The sequence below is a fragment of the Sceloporus undulatus genome, chromosome 3, assembly GCF_019175285.1.
Source record: "Sceloporus undulatus isolate JIND9_A2432 ecotype Alabama chromosome 3, SceUnd_v1.1, whole genome shotgun sequence".
Taxonomy (NCBI): Eukaryota; Metazoa; Chordata; class Lepidosauria; order Squamata; family Phrynosomatidae; genus Sceloporus; species Sceloporus undulatus.
Window position 1 is genome coordinate 223253290 of NC_056524.1, and position 19168 is coordinate 223272457.

Consider the following 19168-nt stretch of genomic DNA (forward strand, 5'->3'; position numbering starts at 1 on the left):
ATGGCTGGACCTTGATGCAGGGCATTGCCAAATTGTGCTCTGACTGTATTGCTGTGATGTCCGGTCTTAAATTGTTTGATCTGCTACTGCATCATAGTATTCTCATTCTCTTTTTTGAGAAAAGTTTAATTCCATTCTCAGGAATATTTTACTTCTGTTATATTTGGCTTTGGATTTTCTTACTTGGTTTTCATCTGGTTTGATAAAAACAGTTTTCAGGTGAGGCATAGTATTGAGTAAGGTGGTCACAATTATTTTACATTGTACAGTCAGTCCTCTGTATCCACAGATTCTTTATCTATGGATACAAGCATTTATGCTTGAAAATATTCAAAACATATATAAATTCCAAAAAGCAAGACTTGGTTTTGCTATTTTATATAAGGGACACCATTTTACTATGCCATTACATTTAATGGGACTTTAACATGGTTTTTGATATCCACAGGGTGGGTGGGTCCACTGGAACCAAACCCCAGCAGATATCAAGGGCCCATGTTATTTGTTTTCTTTTACTGCTTGGCATTAGTGGGGGATTTTCCGTTTCCAGTTTTGTTGAAATGTTGAACCATCTCTATTTTTTAAAGATGCACACTTGTGCCTTCAGAACAGGGCTTGAAAAAGTTGTGTCTGTTTGGAGTGTAACTACCAGAATCCCACAGTCACTAAGCATGGGTTGGGGAGCTGATTTCATTCTAGTAACTTTAGGAGGAAAGATCTTTGATTCTAGAAAAGCAACTTTGGCTTTACTGGCAAGACGATTCAGCAGTTTGCTGCAAAGAGAATGAATTTCTGAACTGCTGTGGCGTTTTGTTATTGCTCCTTATTGTGTACAGCACAGAAAAAGGGGATAAGGGCCCATAAGCTGCACTGTCCCTGTTTTACAAGTTCTGCTTCATGTTCTTGTACTGTAGGTGGACACTTCACAGAGAAGGATGGCTATACCCTGAGCCCTGGTGGTGCAGTGGTTAAATGCTTGTATTGCAGCCATGATGTTGTGATTTCGAACCCACGGGGCTCCAGGTTGATATAGCCTTCTATCCTTTTGTAGGTCAATAAAATGAGTACCCAGTTTGTTGTGTGCAATTGGCTTACACATTTTAAACCACTTAAAGAGTGCTTAGCACTATAAAGCGGTATAGAAATGTAAGTGCTATTGCTATATTGCTACTGGTGTCCAATATGGAAACAAGTCTTCTGAAAAGACTTGCTTCCTTTTTCAAGACTTTCCTTTCTGCTGATTTTATGGCATATATTTTCTGTCCTGACATAATACCATCCTGTGTTTTGGAGAAAAAGAGGAGTATAGTGGTTTGAGTGTTTGACTATGACTCTGGAGGACAGGGGTCAATCCCCAACTTGGCCATGAAACCCACTGGGTGACCATGGGCAAGTCACACACTCTGAGCCTCGGGAAGGCAACAGTAAATCTCCTCTGGAAAAAAAACGGGGATGGTTCAGTCTTGCCAAGAAAACCCCATGATAGGTTTGCCTTAGAGGTGCTGTAAGTCAGAAACGACTTGAAGGCACACCACCACAACAACAAATACTTTGTAGAATTTTACAAGAGTGAGGAAACTTATTTCCCATTACTGAGGAAATAGTTACATTTGTTCAGGTCTTTTTGTCATGTGAAGTCAAAGGCTTTCATGGCCAGATTCCATAGTTTTTATGGGTTTTTCAGGCCAGCCACAGGTGCAGGCAAAACATCAGGAATAAATTCTTCCAGAACAAGGCCACATAGCCCGAAAAACCCACAAAAAACTTTTCATCGTGGTTTACTTTGCTGTTTTCTTCTTGACTTATAAACAGGATCAGATAATAAGCCTGTGTTTTCTATGTTTTAGATTACTAGGAAATTTAGGCTCAATTCTGATGGGAAGCTAGAACAGACGGTCTCCATGGCAACCACTACCCAGCCCATGATGCAGCATCTTCACATCACCTACAAGAAAGTGACTCCTTAAAACAAAGGGAAGTTGTGTCTCCACCGAGGCATTGAGGCCAAGAAAGAAACACCATGTAGGGAGGACAGAAGCAGCTTGGAAGAAAAAAACACAGTGAATTCACATCTTCATGACCCAGATCATACTTGACAGCAGAAACTACAGTGGCTGAAGGAGTCTCTTCTGAAGTTTCTATAATGCTAAAGCAAACTTAAAGCCAATAAAAAAGGCCTTTATTTTTAAGGGTGTGGCTTTAAATGATTTGATGTTTTGTTAGGAATAACTACATTAAAGAAGCTTCCAATGTTTATTCATTATGAAGTGCAGACATGATAAGGAGCTTTCAGTCCCTGAGTTTTGTTTTGGCAATTTTAATAGTTTACAGACATGTTGGGTTTATGTGGATGAAGTGGTCCTGAATTCCTCTAATCTAGAGTAGTGGAAAGTGTGGGATTCAGGCTACATGTAGCCCCCGAGCCCTCCCCTGGTGTTCATCTCCAAACTGCCCACAACCAGCACTTTGCCCACACTAACCACCAGACCCCCCCCTCCCCCATACACATACTTCCATTGTGCCCAGACACCCTGGTTCATCCCATAGCAAGGATGCAAGGGAGCAAAAATTTGCACCACTACGCTCATGTACTTGCCCAGCCCTGCTTTGATGACATGCAAACTAGATCTAGATGAATGTATCAAGCTGGCATGGTGATACAAGAGCCAAAAATGTGCAATGGGTTGTGCCCCAAAAGACAGTACCTTTCCTGTTTTTGCTAATCTCTTGGGTCATGATGTTGTTCATAGCAGTATCAGCAAAGTTCTGATGATCAGGACCTCAAGAGCTTTTTCATCCATCTTTTTTTGGGAAAAAAGATATACTTAATCCAAAGGTATGTAATGATGGTACCAATAGGGTGGGATATCGTCTACATGTCACATTATCAAAAATAATCTCACAAATGAAGAAGATAATTGAAGAAATGGCATCAGGGACTTGGAACAGTAGATATACTTGCACTACATGTTATTTGGTTTTTACATTGGCGGGTTACAAACGGCGCTCAAGGGGCCGTTTTCCCGCCGCCGCCATTCGCTGAGTAGGGAAGCCCCAGCTGCCAGACCGCGAGGCTTCCCCGCGCAGCAAAAAAGGAGCGGCGAAATGCCGCTCCTTTTTGGAACGCGGAAGTGGCGCCGTGAGGGGTGGAGTGCGTCCTCGCGACGTCACTTCCGCCGCGACACGTCTGGACGCACAGTGTCCAATACGTCAACATGGCGGCGCCCATGTGGATGGGCACCGCAAAAAAGTACGCGCTCTGCGCGTACTGGGAGAAAGGGCTGTCAGGAAGGTAAGAACCTTCCTAACCCTAATACGGCCCTTCCTAACCCTAGTACGCGCGGAGTGCGTACTTTATGGCGGTTTGTAACCCGCCATTGATAACCACTCTTTGCATTAAAAAAGCCAAAGGCATTTAATTGCCATCTGTAATAAAATCAACACTGTATCTATGAAAGAAGCATGTAATGTAACATAATATACAATACCACAATGAAGCAATGTCAAAATTAGATTTTTCTGATAATGCCCCTCTTCCTCACCATTGTTCTCTATAATTGCCCTTAAGTTCTTGTTTCTCTAGGCTTACTACTCACCAAAGTTTCAGTACAAGTTCTTTAACACTGTACACCAAAATGCTTGAAACTGAGCAAGTTAAGATTCTTTGCAGATCATGCTTAAATCAAAGGTAAAGGTTTCCCCTTGACATGAATATCTAGTTGTAACCAACTGTAGGAGGAGGTGCTTAGCTCCGTTACTAAGCCAAAGAGTCAGCATTGTCCGAAAACAACTGGTGGTTGTGTGGCCAGCATGAATGCACAGAACGCTGTTACCTTCTCACTAAAGTGGTGCCTATTTATCTACTTGCACTTTTACATGATTTCAAACTGCTAGATTGGCAGAAGCTGGAACAAGTAATGGGAGCTCACCCCATCATGCAGCACTTGGACCTTGAACTGCCAACTTTCCGACCTTGCAATATCAGAATTGGCATCTTAACCACTAAGCCACCACATCCCTTTCTTAAATCAGTTAAAGGTAAAGGTATTCCCCGTTGACAAGATTGTCAAGTCGTGTCCAACCATAGGGGGGGGGGTGCTCATCTCTGCTACAAAGCCAAAGAGCCAGCATTGTCAGAGACTACTCTGTGATCATGTGGCCAGCATGATTGCACAGAACTCTGTTTACCTTCCCACCAAAGTGGTACCTATTTACTTGCATTTGCATGCTTTCAAACTGCTAGGTTGGCAGAAGCTGGGACTAGTGATGGGAGTTTGCCCCATCATGTGTCACCTGGGCCTTGAACTGCCAACCTGCTGATCTTGCAATCAACAGAGTCAGTAATTAGTCTCCATAAATTATAGCATGTTATAAAACTCTTGTCAGTAAACTTAATTTGCTTATTCTATTGCTTTGAATTTTATTATCTCACCAGCTGAAAGTGTTCAGCTGTGTAAGCTGCACCATACTTTTTAAATAGCATAGTAGATGAGCAGATAAATTCTGGTCAACCACATGCCCTTTGTCCTTAACATATAACCTTCCTGTAATACCCAAGAGTGAGACTAACCTGATCTCCAGTGTCATACACTGAACTGAAATGACAGGATATTGGTTCAGTTGCTTTCCATGGTGTCTATGTCATTGCCTTATAGGTACTACAGAACCTCCAAAAGTAGGCAGGCAGAGACAGAGAGAGTACACAATAGAGTGTGTTTTAAGTCAGTCATGGTTACATGATGGTTCAGTATGTCCAGCTGTAGTGTAGGTCAACTTAGATGTCCACATGTTGGTTTTCTCACATGACCTAACCACCCTTCCAGCTCAATGTTGTTCTTAAACCAAACAAAAAATTTTAAGGATTCTGCTCCAGAACTGGGGCACAGACAACAGGAAAAAAAACCCTTTGGTGTTGGTTAATTCATCTAATCTTCTGTTCTCATCAGTAGGAATAATCAGGCCTTCAAAGCGCTTTATGCTTGATTAACAATGCTGATGCAATTAAGAGCAGAAACATATGGTGAACATACAAGTGTTTCTGTACTATTATATATGAGTAAGCTTGCAGTATTATGATCCTGATCTTTGGCGCAGCTTCCATGAATAAGGGAGTTCCTTTGAACATGAGTGCTTGCTGTACAAGACCATTGCAAGAAATGTCAGGTCTGTGGTGTGTCTCGTGTGCCAGTTCGGCCCTCTGTCAAGTGACAGGTGAGAGGATTGGAATACAGTGGTATCTAGGAAGTGCACAGAATCATCCCATTGCCTGTAGTCTCCCGACAAACACAGAACCCATGTATGCCACATGACGTGGGGTAGGAAGACAAGGTTTTGTCCTAGCCAAGGGAAAATATCCCCAACCTTACACACATGTTGGGACTACAAATGCAACATCTCCAATCAACATGGCCTGTTTGGAGAGTTGTAGTTAAAACATCTAGCAAGAACCAGGTGGGACCAAGCTACTCTAGAGGCTTCACATACATTCCCAAAATATTTACATGATTCCAGTATTTTGTATTATTTAGCATGACAGAGCAGTGGTGGGAACCTCATGTGCCTGTCCCCTGCCAATGTCACATGCAGCCTATACAACTATAAAAGATGGTTACCAGTAAAATAGAGGATCCACATGTACTTGGTTAGAAATGTCTTGCCATATTTAATGGAAAATTTGGGAAAGTTAATTTTCTGCTGGATCTTGACCTCAGTCCTCTGTACTTCACTCCCATCCCCTATACAGCTCAGTTCACTGCTAAACAGGAAACTTAACAATGACAAATCATTACTGTCATTTATTTAACAGAACAGGAAATGTTAGTATATTTCATTAAGATTACTTGAAAATCAGTATGGTAGGGTTTAGCAGGCAAAATATGGAGAGAGGATGTTAGGGTGATAAATCATGCTGAACATTTTAACCTGTTGTGGCCAAGTGACAATAGAATATAGGAGATCCATGACTAGATTCCCCCCCCCCCCTCAAAAGCAACAGTAGGATTGACCCCATTTTAGTATGGGAGATCTTAACCCATCCTGCTCCTGATTTTCTTGGTGCAACAATGTCCCACCCGGGAATGTCACAAGCAGGTGCGAGAAGTGTGGGCCACACCAGGGGGGATGACTCCACTGCTTCCCAAACATCTGCTTTCTGGCAGGAATGGGTTGCTGCATTCACCTGCATCCCTTTAAAATGCTGAAGGGATGATGTGAGTGGGGCGAGGTTCAATGAGAAAGGAAAGGAGAAGTCCCAGATTTTTTAAAAATAAAAAAATGAATTTTAAAAATTATTTTAAAATTTTCCTTAAAAACATCACATTTTACCAAATTTTCACTTTAACAACACCAAACAATGTGCATGTAAATATATTCAGGCTGTGTGTAAGATATTGTAATTTAAAGGTAAATTTTTAATTTTTCTAGTTGTTTATGTTGTCACAATTGTTGCCATTACATTTAGTGATCTATAGGAATCATAATTAATGAGTAACATTAGTACAAAAACATTACCAAGGATTTTGTATGGTGTGATATGGGAGGAGGTCAATGGTGTGTGTGGGGGTGACCGCACCAGGTGAACCCAACTCTAGTGACACCACTGATCCCACCACACCTTACAAAACCAATGCAAGAGAAAATGTAAAAGTATTTGAATTTAGCCTGCATTTTTTCCCTCCAATGCTGCTAAAACCAACCAGGAGTTCTTTGATTTAACACATATCGTACCCCCACCCATCAAATTCCAGGTGTGTCCCATGGCTATTTTTAGGAAATGAAAAACAACCTGGAAGATCATTTGTACCCCATGATGTTTGAACTTTACATTTAAACAAAACCAAGCGTCCTTAAAGAAGTTGGTCCAATAAGTATGCTATCAAAAGAAATTGTGGGTACTTCTAGATGGTTAGCTCCTAGTGTAGGGGTGGGCAAATTGCATCCTATGGCTGCATGCAACCCTTGCGACTCCTCCAGACTACCCCCAAAAAATAATGGTGGGAAGATTTTCAAGTGATATTTTTGCCCAAAGGCCACCATGAACTGCCTGAAAATGCAGAGGTTTGCTTCCCCTAACCCCCAGATCTCCTCTGTACACACATCCGAACCGTATACGTCATGAAATGTTTCTCCGTTCCCTAGAAAGGAAAATAAGTAAAAGGGGGCAATTTCCCACCAGAACAACTGCAGCAAGTGAACATTTTTGTAAGATGCCCCACCCTTGAATGTTCCATTCAAATTGCAACCTTCAAGGAGTAGCATACACACTTTGAGGATTAGAGATTACATGAAGCTCACTATCATTTACACTTTGTCTCTGGGAATTAATGAAATAACATGCAATTTAAGAGGACTAGTGGTATGTAAGAATTATATGGATGTATATATTTGCCCCTTTTCAGGTGCTGAAGGAATGGAGAGTGACAAAAATGTGCTTCTTTGCAAAGTAAGTGCTTCATTTCTGCACTTTCTGCAAAAGTTGACCCTTGACTCGAACACTGTATCCACGGTACTCATGTCTGCAGAAGGCTGTGGCTTTCAAAGAAACAGTCTTATACTGTCCATTGCAGCTGACTCATATCACTTCTACTTCTGCTTTCCCCACTTCTGGAAGCACATGGCACATGAAACAGTCTATGAGCTCTAAAGAGTGAAGGCTCTGTTGATTTAGTTCTCCTTTCTGCAGTTCACTCTGAATTGTAAACCAACCACTTCCTCACTCAGATTCCAAAGTGGATGTAACACAATTTTCAGGTCTTCAGTTACTCTTCCCATGGCTTATTTCAGGTAAAGTTGGAATGGGAATCATACAGCCTCCAAATAATGTTGGACTTCAAGTCCCAATATTCTTAGTCAGCCTAATCAATGGTCAGAAAAGTTAAAAATTGCAGTCCAGTGGACTCTGGAGGGCTGGATTATTTACATCTCTAACCTAAAACGATAGAACGTCTCTGCCTTTATCTACAGGGTTATTAACCTGAAGGATAATTGTTGCACTCTATCACCCCCATTTTCTGTTTAACCTCTTTCTCAGTCAGTATTTTACAATCACTGAGCAGCCTCTACCATTTTTAGGCTGTTTTGAGGATTACTAACCTTTAGAAACAGTCTCAGGTTCACACCACAAAATATTCAATCAGCATTTATTATTTACCACAACAGAAATAAAAGTCACACATTGCACATGGTAAATGCACTGCAGTGGGTATAATTCACAGATAATGTCTTTTTGTTCTCCTCATACATTTTGCTGATGGGATCTCCTACAACCCACATTTACTTTCTCATGCTCCAGTTACATTTCTTTTGTTAGTATACTTTTAAGAGTTGCTGCAGCTTGTATTCTTTTGTTCCACTAGGCAAGAAGCAGAGGATTTTTTAAATTGACTTCTGGTTTTCCTTCCTTGAAGCCCCATGTACATAAAGGATAAAATCTAGTAGGCAGATCTGTTGTTCAAGTACTCAATCTTTGTTTGGCTCCCCTTTAGGGTCGCACAACTGGGATGGTTCTATAACTCAACAGAACCATTTAAAATGTCATGCTTTTGTAGAAACCCTCCATTTTACAACTTTAACCTGACTCAAGAAAGGCTGGAGGAACCTGAGCAACAGAAAAACAAAGAAGCAGTTGATACATTACAAATGAAGGACACAGTTTTCTTCTTGTCAGAGCACCAACTATGATTCTTACCTTTTTTCCTGCATAAAAATGGAACACGGTTTGAACAAAAGGAAACAAATAAATAACAGCTACAAACCCATCATTCTCCCAAACCAGTGAACATAATCCTAAGCCACTCTGAATGTGCAAAGGGTGATTGCTGCAAGAAGTGAGCTGTTTTCTCCATCATGGATGAAGACAGTCTTTGCAGTTTGGCAGCTGGGGAAGCCAGAAGAATTAAAGTTGGCCCAGCTTTCGTCCTCATTTAATTTCTTCCCCTTCTGTTTGCCAGCTATGCCTATAAGAAGAAGAAGAAGAAGAGGGGGCTTCCATGGGCAACTGGATTTCATCTTTCTGGTAACAACACAAAGAAGATGGCCTTCAGGAAATGGCCAAAGCTGCAAATGGCAGCCACTAGCCAATGGGAACGGAGGTTGGGATCAGTATTCACCACACATTTTGTAATGTCAGTCTGCAGAGGAAAAAAGACACAATTAGAAATGTACTATTCTTGCCAATGTATCTTCCTTGTAATATTCAGTACCAACATCTGAGATCTAATAGGGCTCATCAGGGATTCCTGGCAGCCAACTTGGGAAAGATTTCTAAGAGACCTGAATACTTTCTTAGCATTCCCCATATAATCACCACTTTTGAATGAGATCCACATTCTGCCTGTCTGACAATCATAATTATCTAAGGCCGATAGAAGGAAGCCCAAATTGCTGCCTGAATGTTCTTAACTAGACTGAGCATTCCTAGCAAAGAGGACCCACAAAACCACAGAATGGTAACGTATCATACTTTTGGGATGAAAGGCATATCCTGCAACATTCAGGGGCACGTCAATATTGGCACAAGCTTTATCAGGTAAGTTCTTTTGCAACAACAGCAAAGGCAGCCTACTGCAATCCTCCATATGTTTTTGGGACTGCAAGTCCCATTATCCTTTACCACTGACTAGGACCAATGGAAGCTATAGTCAAAATTATTTTTATTTTATTTTTTATTTTCAAAATTTAATAAATATACTTCAACAAAAAATCATCTGCATGATTTTTGAATCACAATTCCCTGCATTTTACATCCATTGAAAGGTCCATATGAGAGGGAGAGGGAGAGAGAGAAAACTATCAACACCATTCTGAAACACCCTGTACCCTCCAGATGTTGGCACTGAGTTGCATCATCCGTGACCACTGGTGTTGCTGCCTGGGACTGATGGAAGTTATAGGCAAAACAAAAAAAGCCTGGATCTTCATAAGTGCCTGCTCCTGATTTAGAGGACTGCATCTCCGTATTCATAATAGACAGAATGTCCATGCTCCTTCAGATATTAGACTCTAAGTCCCAGGCTGCAGCATCAATGGTCAGAGATGGTCCAACTCAATACCAAACATCTGGAATGCCACAGGTTTTCACCTCCTGCTACAAAATGTACTAAAACTATATCAGGGAAGTAGCCTGAGAGTAGTATCTTCCTACAAGATATTTCTGTCTACTCCTCAGTAGCCTAGGTCTGTGCTGCTAGCCTAAACAGTTATGCCCCCAGTACTCTCACAGAGACCTCAAAGCCAAGTGGCTTCCCAATCATTGCATATTCAGCAGAAGCTCTGAGCAAACCTTTAAGCCAGGAGGACTACACTCACAGAAAGAGTGGTAGAAGGTCAAGAGCAAACTAGGTGAATGAGATTGTCTGGAAACCTGATGGCAAATATAGTCTCAGGGTTGCCATAGGTCACATGCAAAGCTGTTAGATAGACATACAGAGCCAATAATCAGGATCATTGTGGGGTGGGGAATAGAAGAAGAGTTGATTGGCAAAGGTCCATAACAGAGAACTTTGCTCAGAGTTTACTTGTATTATGACTGCTCATAGTTCATAAGATAATTGTGTTTTTATTTAGGTCAAAATATGTCCATAATGTGTACTTCCACACTGTTCAGAGGCTATAACTTGTGAAGGATGGAAAATGTCTGGCTTCCAACTCTTTTTTGACTGCAACTCCCACCATCCCTACCTGGCACAGCTAACAGATATCAAAGAAATGTTGGCCTAGCAACTTCAATGCGGGCCACGTATTCTCCACATCTGATAGATAGTGGTACTGCTTACCCAGCCTCCTCTCCTCTTCATCCAGGTTACCAAGGTCTTGCGTACAAACTCTCCCAAGCAATCCACAATGGTATGGACCATAGCTGGCTGAGCATGTCTCACACAGTCCACAGCAAGGCCAGCTGCCACAGCATAGAGAGACACAATCTTACCCCATGTTATGCCTGCAGGAACAGAAATAAGGTTTCAGCACATGTTTTGTATTAAACTGATAGGAGAAAGTCTTGATATATGAAACTGTATCCTGTATCATTTGGTAATCTTTCAGGACATGTATTTTTGCCCTTATAATTCTAACTTTCACGAGTAATGGCATTATCTCTTTCCCCATCTCATCCCAAACAAAGGCAGATAATCATTGGGCAAATGTAGTACCCATCTATGCTCAAATGTGTTGTTTTTATACAAGCAGCCTGGCCCAAATCTACAAATGATACAAATGTTACTTTCTGATACACAATTTCCTAACCTGCAGTTGGTGCCCAAATGGTGACTGGCATAGAAGACTGATTAGCAATTGTCAACCAGCCTTAAAGGGGACGCTCGTAAAGACGAAAGTAGACAAGATACCATGTAAACAATTAACAATTGTGAGAATGGTTTTTAAAATGGAACACAGAAGCATACCTCACTCTCAGCTAGGACCCTGGCATAGGGCCAAGGGGGCCTCTGTGGTCCAATCCAAAAGCTTCCTCACACATACTATGTGCATTGGTTGAAAAATCAACTAATATAAATTTTTCCACCACAATGTAAATAACAGACATCCACAGCTCCAAATCCAGTTTAGGGCTGCAACAAAAGACCTAGGGCAAAATCCTTCTTATGCAGCAGCTCCAATTTTGGATCATTACTGCCAACACCAAGTAGAAATGCCTGGTCCTGCAATTTACTTTCGAAAAGCCATTGATGCAATTGTTCATTCCATGAATGGTATTATGGTACATTAAATTTGGCCCTCACCATCTCATACCACATCACACACGAAAGTATTGAAGTTCATTCTGTCCAGTTCTATGAGGAATTTAGACTCTTCTGTCACAGAGCTCTTTTGCTTCACCAGCCTACAAATCCCAGGATTCCACAGGATGCAGCCATAGGAGTTAAAGTGCTATCCAAATGCCATAATTGTGTAGCGTGAAATGGATCCAGGACATGGGAATTCACAAATAAGCAGATAGATTGCTTTTTAATTCACATTCCCTTAGTTCATCCATCTCAAATGAAAACACCACTATTTCTAATTACAATCCGGCAAAAACAAGCTGTTCTTTTTACGAAGATACTCAAGAACACCATCAACTCTTTATTCTTATATATACGTGACATTTTAAAAACAACAAAGTCAGCGCCAAGACAATGAGAAAAACCAGCAGGGTGCGGTGGGAGATCTGTCTCTACATTTTATTCAATGGACCTGAAGTTAAAAACAGATCTCTATTTCAAAGCTGATACACAATTTGGGGGGGGGGCATCTCTTAGATGGGTGTGTTTTTGTTTGAGCGGCCAGATGGAAACCAGCTGTGGACCAGAGGTATGTAAATACCTACTGGGCACCAAAGAGAGAAGCAACCAGGATCAGCCAACCAGCCACAGGCCCCCTGCATCAGGCCTCCTACCAGCTGGAAAACTTCCAAGAAGACATATGGTGCAATACGTCTGGTCAGTCTCTGAACTCACAAACCACACATCCTTTAGTTAGATAAATAAATCTACCCACTCTTGATTATCAAAATGCACAGGATTCCATCCAGACCACAAAACAAACCTCTAATGAGCCATATTACAAGAAGGGATGGGGGGAGATGGAACCAAGATAATACAAGCACAACCCAGCCACCCAGGGCCCAAATGAAAACTCTTTGAAACTCTGCATGCTATGTCAAGTTTAAGACACAGTGTTACCCTAAACAAAAGCCTATTATTCTTGAGATTCCTAAGAAGACCTTACTGTACTTTGCTTAGCTTGTGCACAAATCTGGCAGTGATGCACATCTTTCAATACTATTTTTTTCTGCCTTTGTAGCAGAAAATAGCAGAATCAAACTGCAGAGCTTGAAACATCCAGTATTTTTACTTGGCAGAGTTTTTCCTGGGCATGTTGTCAGTGAAAAGAAGATATAGCAATAGCAAGTACCTTTCTATACCGCTTATCAGTGCACTCAAGCACTACCTAAGGGGTTTACAAAGTGTAAGCTAATTGCCCCCAACAAGCTGGGCACTCATTTTAGCAACCTCAGAAGGCTGTCAGGCTGAGTCGACCCTGAGCCCCTGGCTGGGACTGAACTAACAACCTTGTGGTTTGTGAGTAAGTGGCTGACGTACAGGCATTTAACCACTGTGCCATCAAGGAGCTACAAAGGATGTTTAGGACACTGTTTCATTTGTTCTTGCCCCAAGACAGAGAATCTTCGGCGGGGTACAGACCGCCGCTTTGCGGCGGTCTGCCGCCGCCGCCGGCTAGTCCATGGGGGAGCCGGAGCCTCCATACGGCGCGGCTCCCCTGCGGACTGAAAAAGAAGCTCCAAAATGGAGCTTCTTTTTCCGTCGCGTTTGCGACGTAGCGAGGCGCCAGGGACGCACTCGCTACGTCACAAGGGACGCAACGCGTACGGACGCTCAGCGTCCGATACGCAAAGATGGCGCCGGCCATGTAGAAGGGCCGGCGCCATCTTGTACTAGGGCCAGGGGCGTCTATAAGAGACGCCCCTTTTTTAAAATGGGACGTCCTCTGGACGTCCCAAATGGCAATATAGAAAGCCCCAATATTATCTTTCTTGTCCCAGGATACATGAAGAAACCATTCTTGAAAAGGGTCAACTTTTAAAGCACTGTATTCTAGGCTAGAATGCAAAAACCCCATGATAGGGTCACCTTATGGTCACCATAAATCAGAAAGGATATGAAGGTACACAACAACAACAATACACTAGGCTATTTAAGCAAAATGCTTTTAATATTTGATCAACTGTATTGAGAACGCTTTCTTGCCCATTAACTGTTGTTGTTGCTGTTACTGTTGTGTACCTTCAAGTCATTTCTGAGCTATGGTAATCCTATCATGGGATTTCTGGGGCTGAGAGACTGTGACTTGCCCAAAGTCACCCAGTCAGTTTCCATGGCCAAGCGGAGAATCAAACCCTGCACTCCAGAGTCCAAGTCCTATGGTCAAACCACTGCACCATGTTGGCGCTTACCCAATAATTACATACATTTAAAGGATGCAGTCCTTCCCAGTCTGGCAGTCAATGGGATGGACAGGGTTAACAGTTTCCATCACCCCAACCAGTACGGGTATAAATTGTGGTTTTTGAAGTTCAGCCTGTCTGGAGAGGACAGGGTTATGGAAAGGTTGGACAATAGTAGCTTCCCTTCCACAGAGAAAAAATATTGCTCCAGACATTGCCAAATGGGAACTAGGAAGCTCTTTTTAAAAGATACAGTATTTTCCACTTGTTCTTTTGCATGGTGAAAGTTTTCCTTTTCAGCAGTGGTTCAGCTTGTTTAAGTCTATCCAGCCTAAACAAACACCTTACCCAAAGTTTATAGATTCCAAAGCCAGCAGCTCAAACAGACTTTACTTAGAAGTTTTTGAGCAAGCCCAATATTCAAAACATGCAATACAAACACAGGAAGAGAACAGCCACCACCCCTAACTTCATAGTCAAATCATAACCTTGGTTTTTGAATCACAATTCCATGTGATTCCATGCATTTAATATTAATTGAAAGACACAAAAGAGAGACAGAAAATGGTCCACTTAGCATTCTGAAGCACCCTTCTTCTTATAAAGTCAGGCTAGCTGAATACATGTTAAGAAGGGCATGTAGCCCTTTGCCCATCCTCTGTAGACTAGGATTCCCATTCTCCCTGACCACTGGCTTTGCTATATAGGGGAAAAGGCAACAAGCTGGGGAAGGCAGATTTAAAGGCTAATATGGCCATGTACAGAACATTTTTCTCAGGATTTATGGTGATACTATATTAGTTCTATACTTTGGAACTAAGAAACAGCAACTTTAGGAACTAGTATGCTAAGATCTTGTAGCACCTTCGAGACTAACTGAAAGAAAGAAGTTGGTAGCATGAGCTTTTGTAGACCTGAGTTATCTGTAGACTTTTGTGTTACAAGATCTCTTTGCATACCGATTTTCCAGACTAACATGGCTATATCTTTGAATTCTGCCATTTAAAACTAATCAGTGGTGGGAAACAGTAGTTGCTACTGAATGCAGGTAATACATACAGGAGATGGCTAGGTGCTAGCCCCACCAGAGGATTATAAGGTTATTAAATATGAAGCAGACACATGCATATTATGTAATTCTCACACTTTTAATGTGTGCATGTTCCCAGGTGAAATAAGGGGCAGGGCTCCTGTCCCTTTAATACTTATGTCAAAGAGCAAATTCCAGCAGGTGTTGCTTGTCATGCAACCAGGTAACAAACAAAATCTGCTGAAATTCCCTCTGCTACAATCATTACAGGGACAGGAGTCCCTTATTTCACCTGATATCCCTACAATACACACAAGCAAACAAAAATCAGGAGGAGGAAACCTTGTTTGCCTCTGTGTACTTGGTCACATCTATTTTATCACTCACAAACACACACATGCACACACAAAAAGTGCCAAGAACTAAAATGCACGCACAAGCACTTCATATCTAACATGCCACGCATGGTTTTGCAGCCAGCTTCAAAATGGCATACAAATATCTCTCATCCAAAGCCATCCTCCATTACTTTAGCACTATGCTCCTCTGCAAGTTTAAGTCTACAATCTTGTCCATATGTACCTAGAAGTAAGCTGCAATGAATAAAGTGGGATTTACGTGCATAGGGCTGTAATGTAAGTTGACAATACTGTTTTTAGAGGAAGAAGTGGGTTTGTGTGCATGGCTGAGGATTCATGTTTTATTTTTTAAAAAATCTGCAGGCTATATTTCAGAGGAAGTAACTGGCAAACCACCTCTGAGTATTTTTTTCTTAAGAAAATCCTATGAAATGACAGGCGACTTGAAGAGACACACACACATACATATACTGTACACTCCCAGTGCAGAAGTTTTAGCATTCAAGTCAGATTGAGAAAACACTCCCAGCAGCTGCTTTTTGTCCTCTGTCACTGAATCTGACCTTGATTTTTTTTCAGAGGGTGGAATGTCTGGCTCAGGAACAGCTGCCTTTTATTTTGCCAGTTTTAACATTAAGCCTCCTAACTGTTCCTTGGATCTTGTTAATAAAGACATAACATCTCCTCAGAAGAGCTGCATTCGTTCTCTCTTGCTGGGGTGACTACATAAAAAAGAGGACAGGACTTGTGCACCTTTACAAAGTAATATAAAAGATGGACTTTCAGTAGACTGTGTCTGCATGTTATACTTGGAAAGTGTAGGACAAAGAGCCTTGTCCTCTTTAGCATCTTTCCACCCTAAAGCTAGGCATGTGTTAATGCCACATGGATCATTTGATTCATAATAAGTGAGATGGCAAGTACTAATCATTTCTACGACATGGTAAATTTGGTACTAGAGGATGGAAAATAAACCTGAGTCACAGTGTTAGTTTACAATGACTCTTGCATATTTCTTCTCTGAAAATTTCCAAGCAGATGGGAAGAGAAGCTGGAACATTTCTGACCCTAAACCAGTTAGTCGATTAGTAGGAGGTAGATTCAACCTTACTAATTAATATGATGGAATTTATTCCTGGTTCCTTGTTACACACAGAAGGGCATGACCAGTCTAACTAATGAACTGAACTTAGTTTTTCTGTGGGTTTTTTTGGGCTACGTGGCCATGTTCTAGAAGAGTTTCTTCCTGACGTTTCACCAGCATCTGTGGCTGGCATCTTCAGAGAATGCTTGCCTGGAAAGGAGTTGGGTATATATATACTGTGTGACCTGGGAAGGCAGGAGTGATTTGCATGTGTCTTGTTCTGTTGCTAATGGCTTAGTATACTGAACTTAGTATACACCTACCCTTAAGGTTTAAGATATCTGTATCTCATGCTTGCTTCTGAGACTCACTGTTGGCATTGAGATACAACAGCATTCTTTCTGCTCCAGAGCACCATCTGATTATTAAATACATAATTAATGTATTAAACACATGATTTATGTTTAATGCTTGAATATATGATACTTCCAGGTTATGCTCAGGAACAAAGGGCTTTATATTCCCAAAGATAAGCAATCAGCCATTGCACACAATCCCCAAACAATCCATATTATAGGATATCACACCATTATACATAGTATTCTGCTCCATTTTTGTGCAGTGCTTCCGTAGTAAGGATTCAGGATCAAGAAAAATGTAAAGAGCTACATACATGCAGTAAATGAAAATCACTGAATTGCACTCTTTGTATTTCTAATCCCACACTTATGCACAATAGAAAGCATGCAGTGTTTGCTCTGACCATTTTTAAAGGGTTAGCTATGTATAAGATCCATGCCTCATACTCCACCAAAGCTCAGAAACCTATCTTTTTAAAACTATGACTCACACATCCCTCAGCCTGGATAATAGCCATGCTGGCTAATAGATTCTGGGAATTACAGTCCAAAAGTAAATTTCCCAAGCTCTACTCACCACTTCAAATGTTACCCATCCCAACCTACTTTGCACTACAAATTCCAGGAATCTGCATGTACAGGACATGTCAATAGCCCCATATAAAGAGAAGTGATGCCAATCCCACACTTCGTTTTTCATGCCAGATGCTTAAAAGACAAATGTTCCTTCCTCTCCTACTGCAGCTGCATCACCTGCAGGAGAAGTGTAAGTATTTTATGTTCAACAACTAAAAAAAGTCCTGGGAATGGTAATCAAAATATTGTTAAAAGACAGGTGCACCTTGACATGTTTCTACATTTTAAGATGCAGAGGCATATGTGTTTATTCAAAACCTAAGCACACTTGTCTATTTTGGAAGCCATGTGCAAAAACAATTGAACCATTCGTACATCTTTTCTCCCATCTTGTTTTTTCCAGTAGCACACATTATGCCATGTGGTTGTGAGTCCTTCAAAAGCAGGCTTATGTCTAATAGAAAATGGGACTGCAGATCAGTCCTAACCCACAGAAATGCAGACACCAGTTCTAGAAAATCCAAGCTGCCTGTTGCGGGTCAGGAAATGGAAGAGACACCTGCAAGGACATAGGAGCAGCTGTAATCATAGGCTGAGCATTTTTGTTTAGGAAATATCAGATGTTTTGCTTCTTTGTCAATAATTTCTGATTTTTTTTATTTCCTGAAGGCACTCTCAATGCCATTATCATTGCAATCTTAACCAACTGTACTCTGATATTAGCTCCAGTGTGTTCAATTGAAATTAATTCCAGAAGGAGGTATATCTCCATCATTGTTGAGAAGAAACATAGCTTCTCCATTCAGCCACTCAAAAGAATTACCTGCCCAGGCCAGGCACATTTTACACACACCTCTTCCATATACAGTCAAACTCTGAGTGGCAAAAAGCAGGTGAAAAAGCAAAATTAATCTTTCTCTAATAAAATAAATATGTGCTGAAGATGATTAGTTTCTTTGTTTTTTTAAAATCATATACTGAACTTCCATTTCTTTAATTAGTGGACTGAAAAACTCAGAATCCAAGAGGGTGGTAGAAGTTTCATTTTCTCTACCTTGTAACTTAGAATTTTGCTTAAGAAATCAGAGGGCTTTCTTTTAAGATTTAATACATCTCTAGCTCCTTATGGGGAAAGTACACACTAACGGCAAATCAACATACCCATTAAATCAGATACTAGAGCATTATCCCTTGCTCCTGCAGGCCCTACTAGCAAACACTGTACTATTATAGTCCCACAATATACTTTGAGAACTATAAAATACAGAATCCATAAACTAGCTAGAATATTCTGAAGTGGAAACCCATGAAGTAACTGCTCCAAACTCTGACAAAGTGGCACCTCTTGATCTGCTGACCCTCAGAAAAGGAGAATCATAGGTGTTTATCAGACGAGCTCTTAAAGAGGTACAGTGGTACCCCGGGATACGAATGCGCCGGGTTACGAATTTTTCGGGATACGAAAAAATCCCATAGGGATTTATTGCTTCGGCTTACGAAGGTTTCTTCGGGTTACGAAAAAACCGCGGCGCTATTTTCCGCCACCGGAGGGCAGCAGAGAGCTATTTTTCCATTAGCGCCTATGGGAATTCGGCTTACGAAGGTATTTCGGGTTACGAAATTAACCGCGGAACGAATTAATTTCGTAACCCGGGGTACCACTGTACTATTCCAGTGTGACTCCTCTAGCTGCCTCCTGTTGCATGCTGGGATTGGCAGTTTTAAGGAGGGGTATTTAGAATTCTCAGGCAGAGAAGTTCAGCTCCTTAAAACTGCCAATCCCAGCATGCAACAGGAGGC

At 41.4% G+C, this 19168-nt stretch overlaps 2 protein-coding genes across 5 annotated transcripts in view; one reads left to right on the top strand and one right to left on the bottom strand.

Moving 5' to 3' along the window:
• THAP4 (THAP domain containing 4) overlaps positions 1-2189 on the top strand; it is a 29766-nt gene extending 27577 nt beyond the window's left edge. For all 3 annotated transcript variants that reach the window (XM_042456491.1, XM_042456490.1, XM_042456492.1), the window contains one exon: positions 1848-2189. In XM_042456491.1, the coding sequence (XP_042312425.1) occupies positions 1848-1855 (8 nt within the window). In that variant the 3' untranslated portion in view covers positions 1856-2189. The remainder of the gene's footprint in view (positions 1-1847) is intronic.
• A 5932-nt stretch (positions 2190-8121) lies between these two features.
• BOK (BCL2 family apoptosis regulator BOK) overlaps positions 8122-19168 on the bottom strand; it is a 45166-nt gene continuing 34119 nt past the window's right edge. For both annotated transcript variants that reach the window (XM_042456494.1, XM_042456493.1), the window contains 2 exons: positions 10773-10936; positions 8122-9128 (listed from right to left, as the gene is read on the bottom strand). In XM_042456494.1, the coding sequence (XP_042312428.1) occupies positions 9003-9128; positions 10773-10936 (290 nt within the window). In that variant the 3' untranslated portion in view covers positions 8122-9002. The remainder of the gene's footprint in view (positions 9129-10772; positions 10937-19168) is intronic.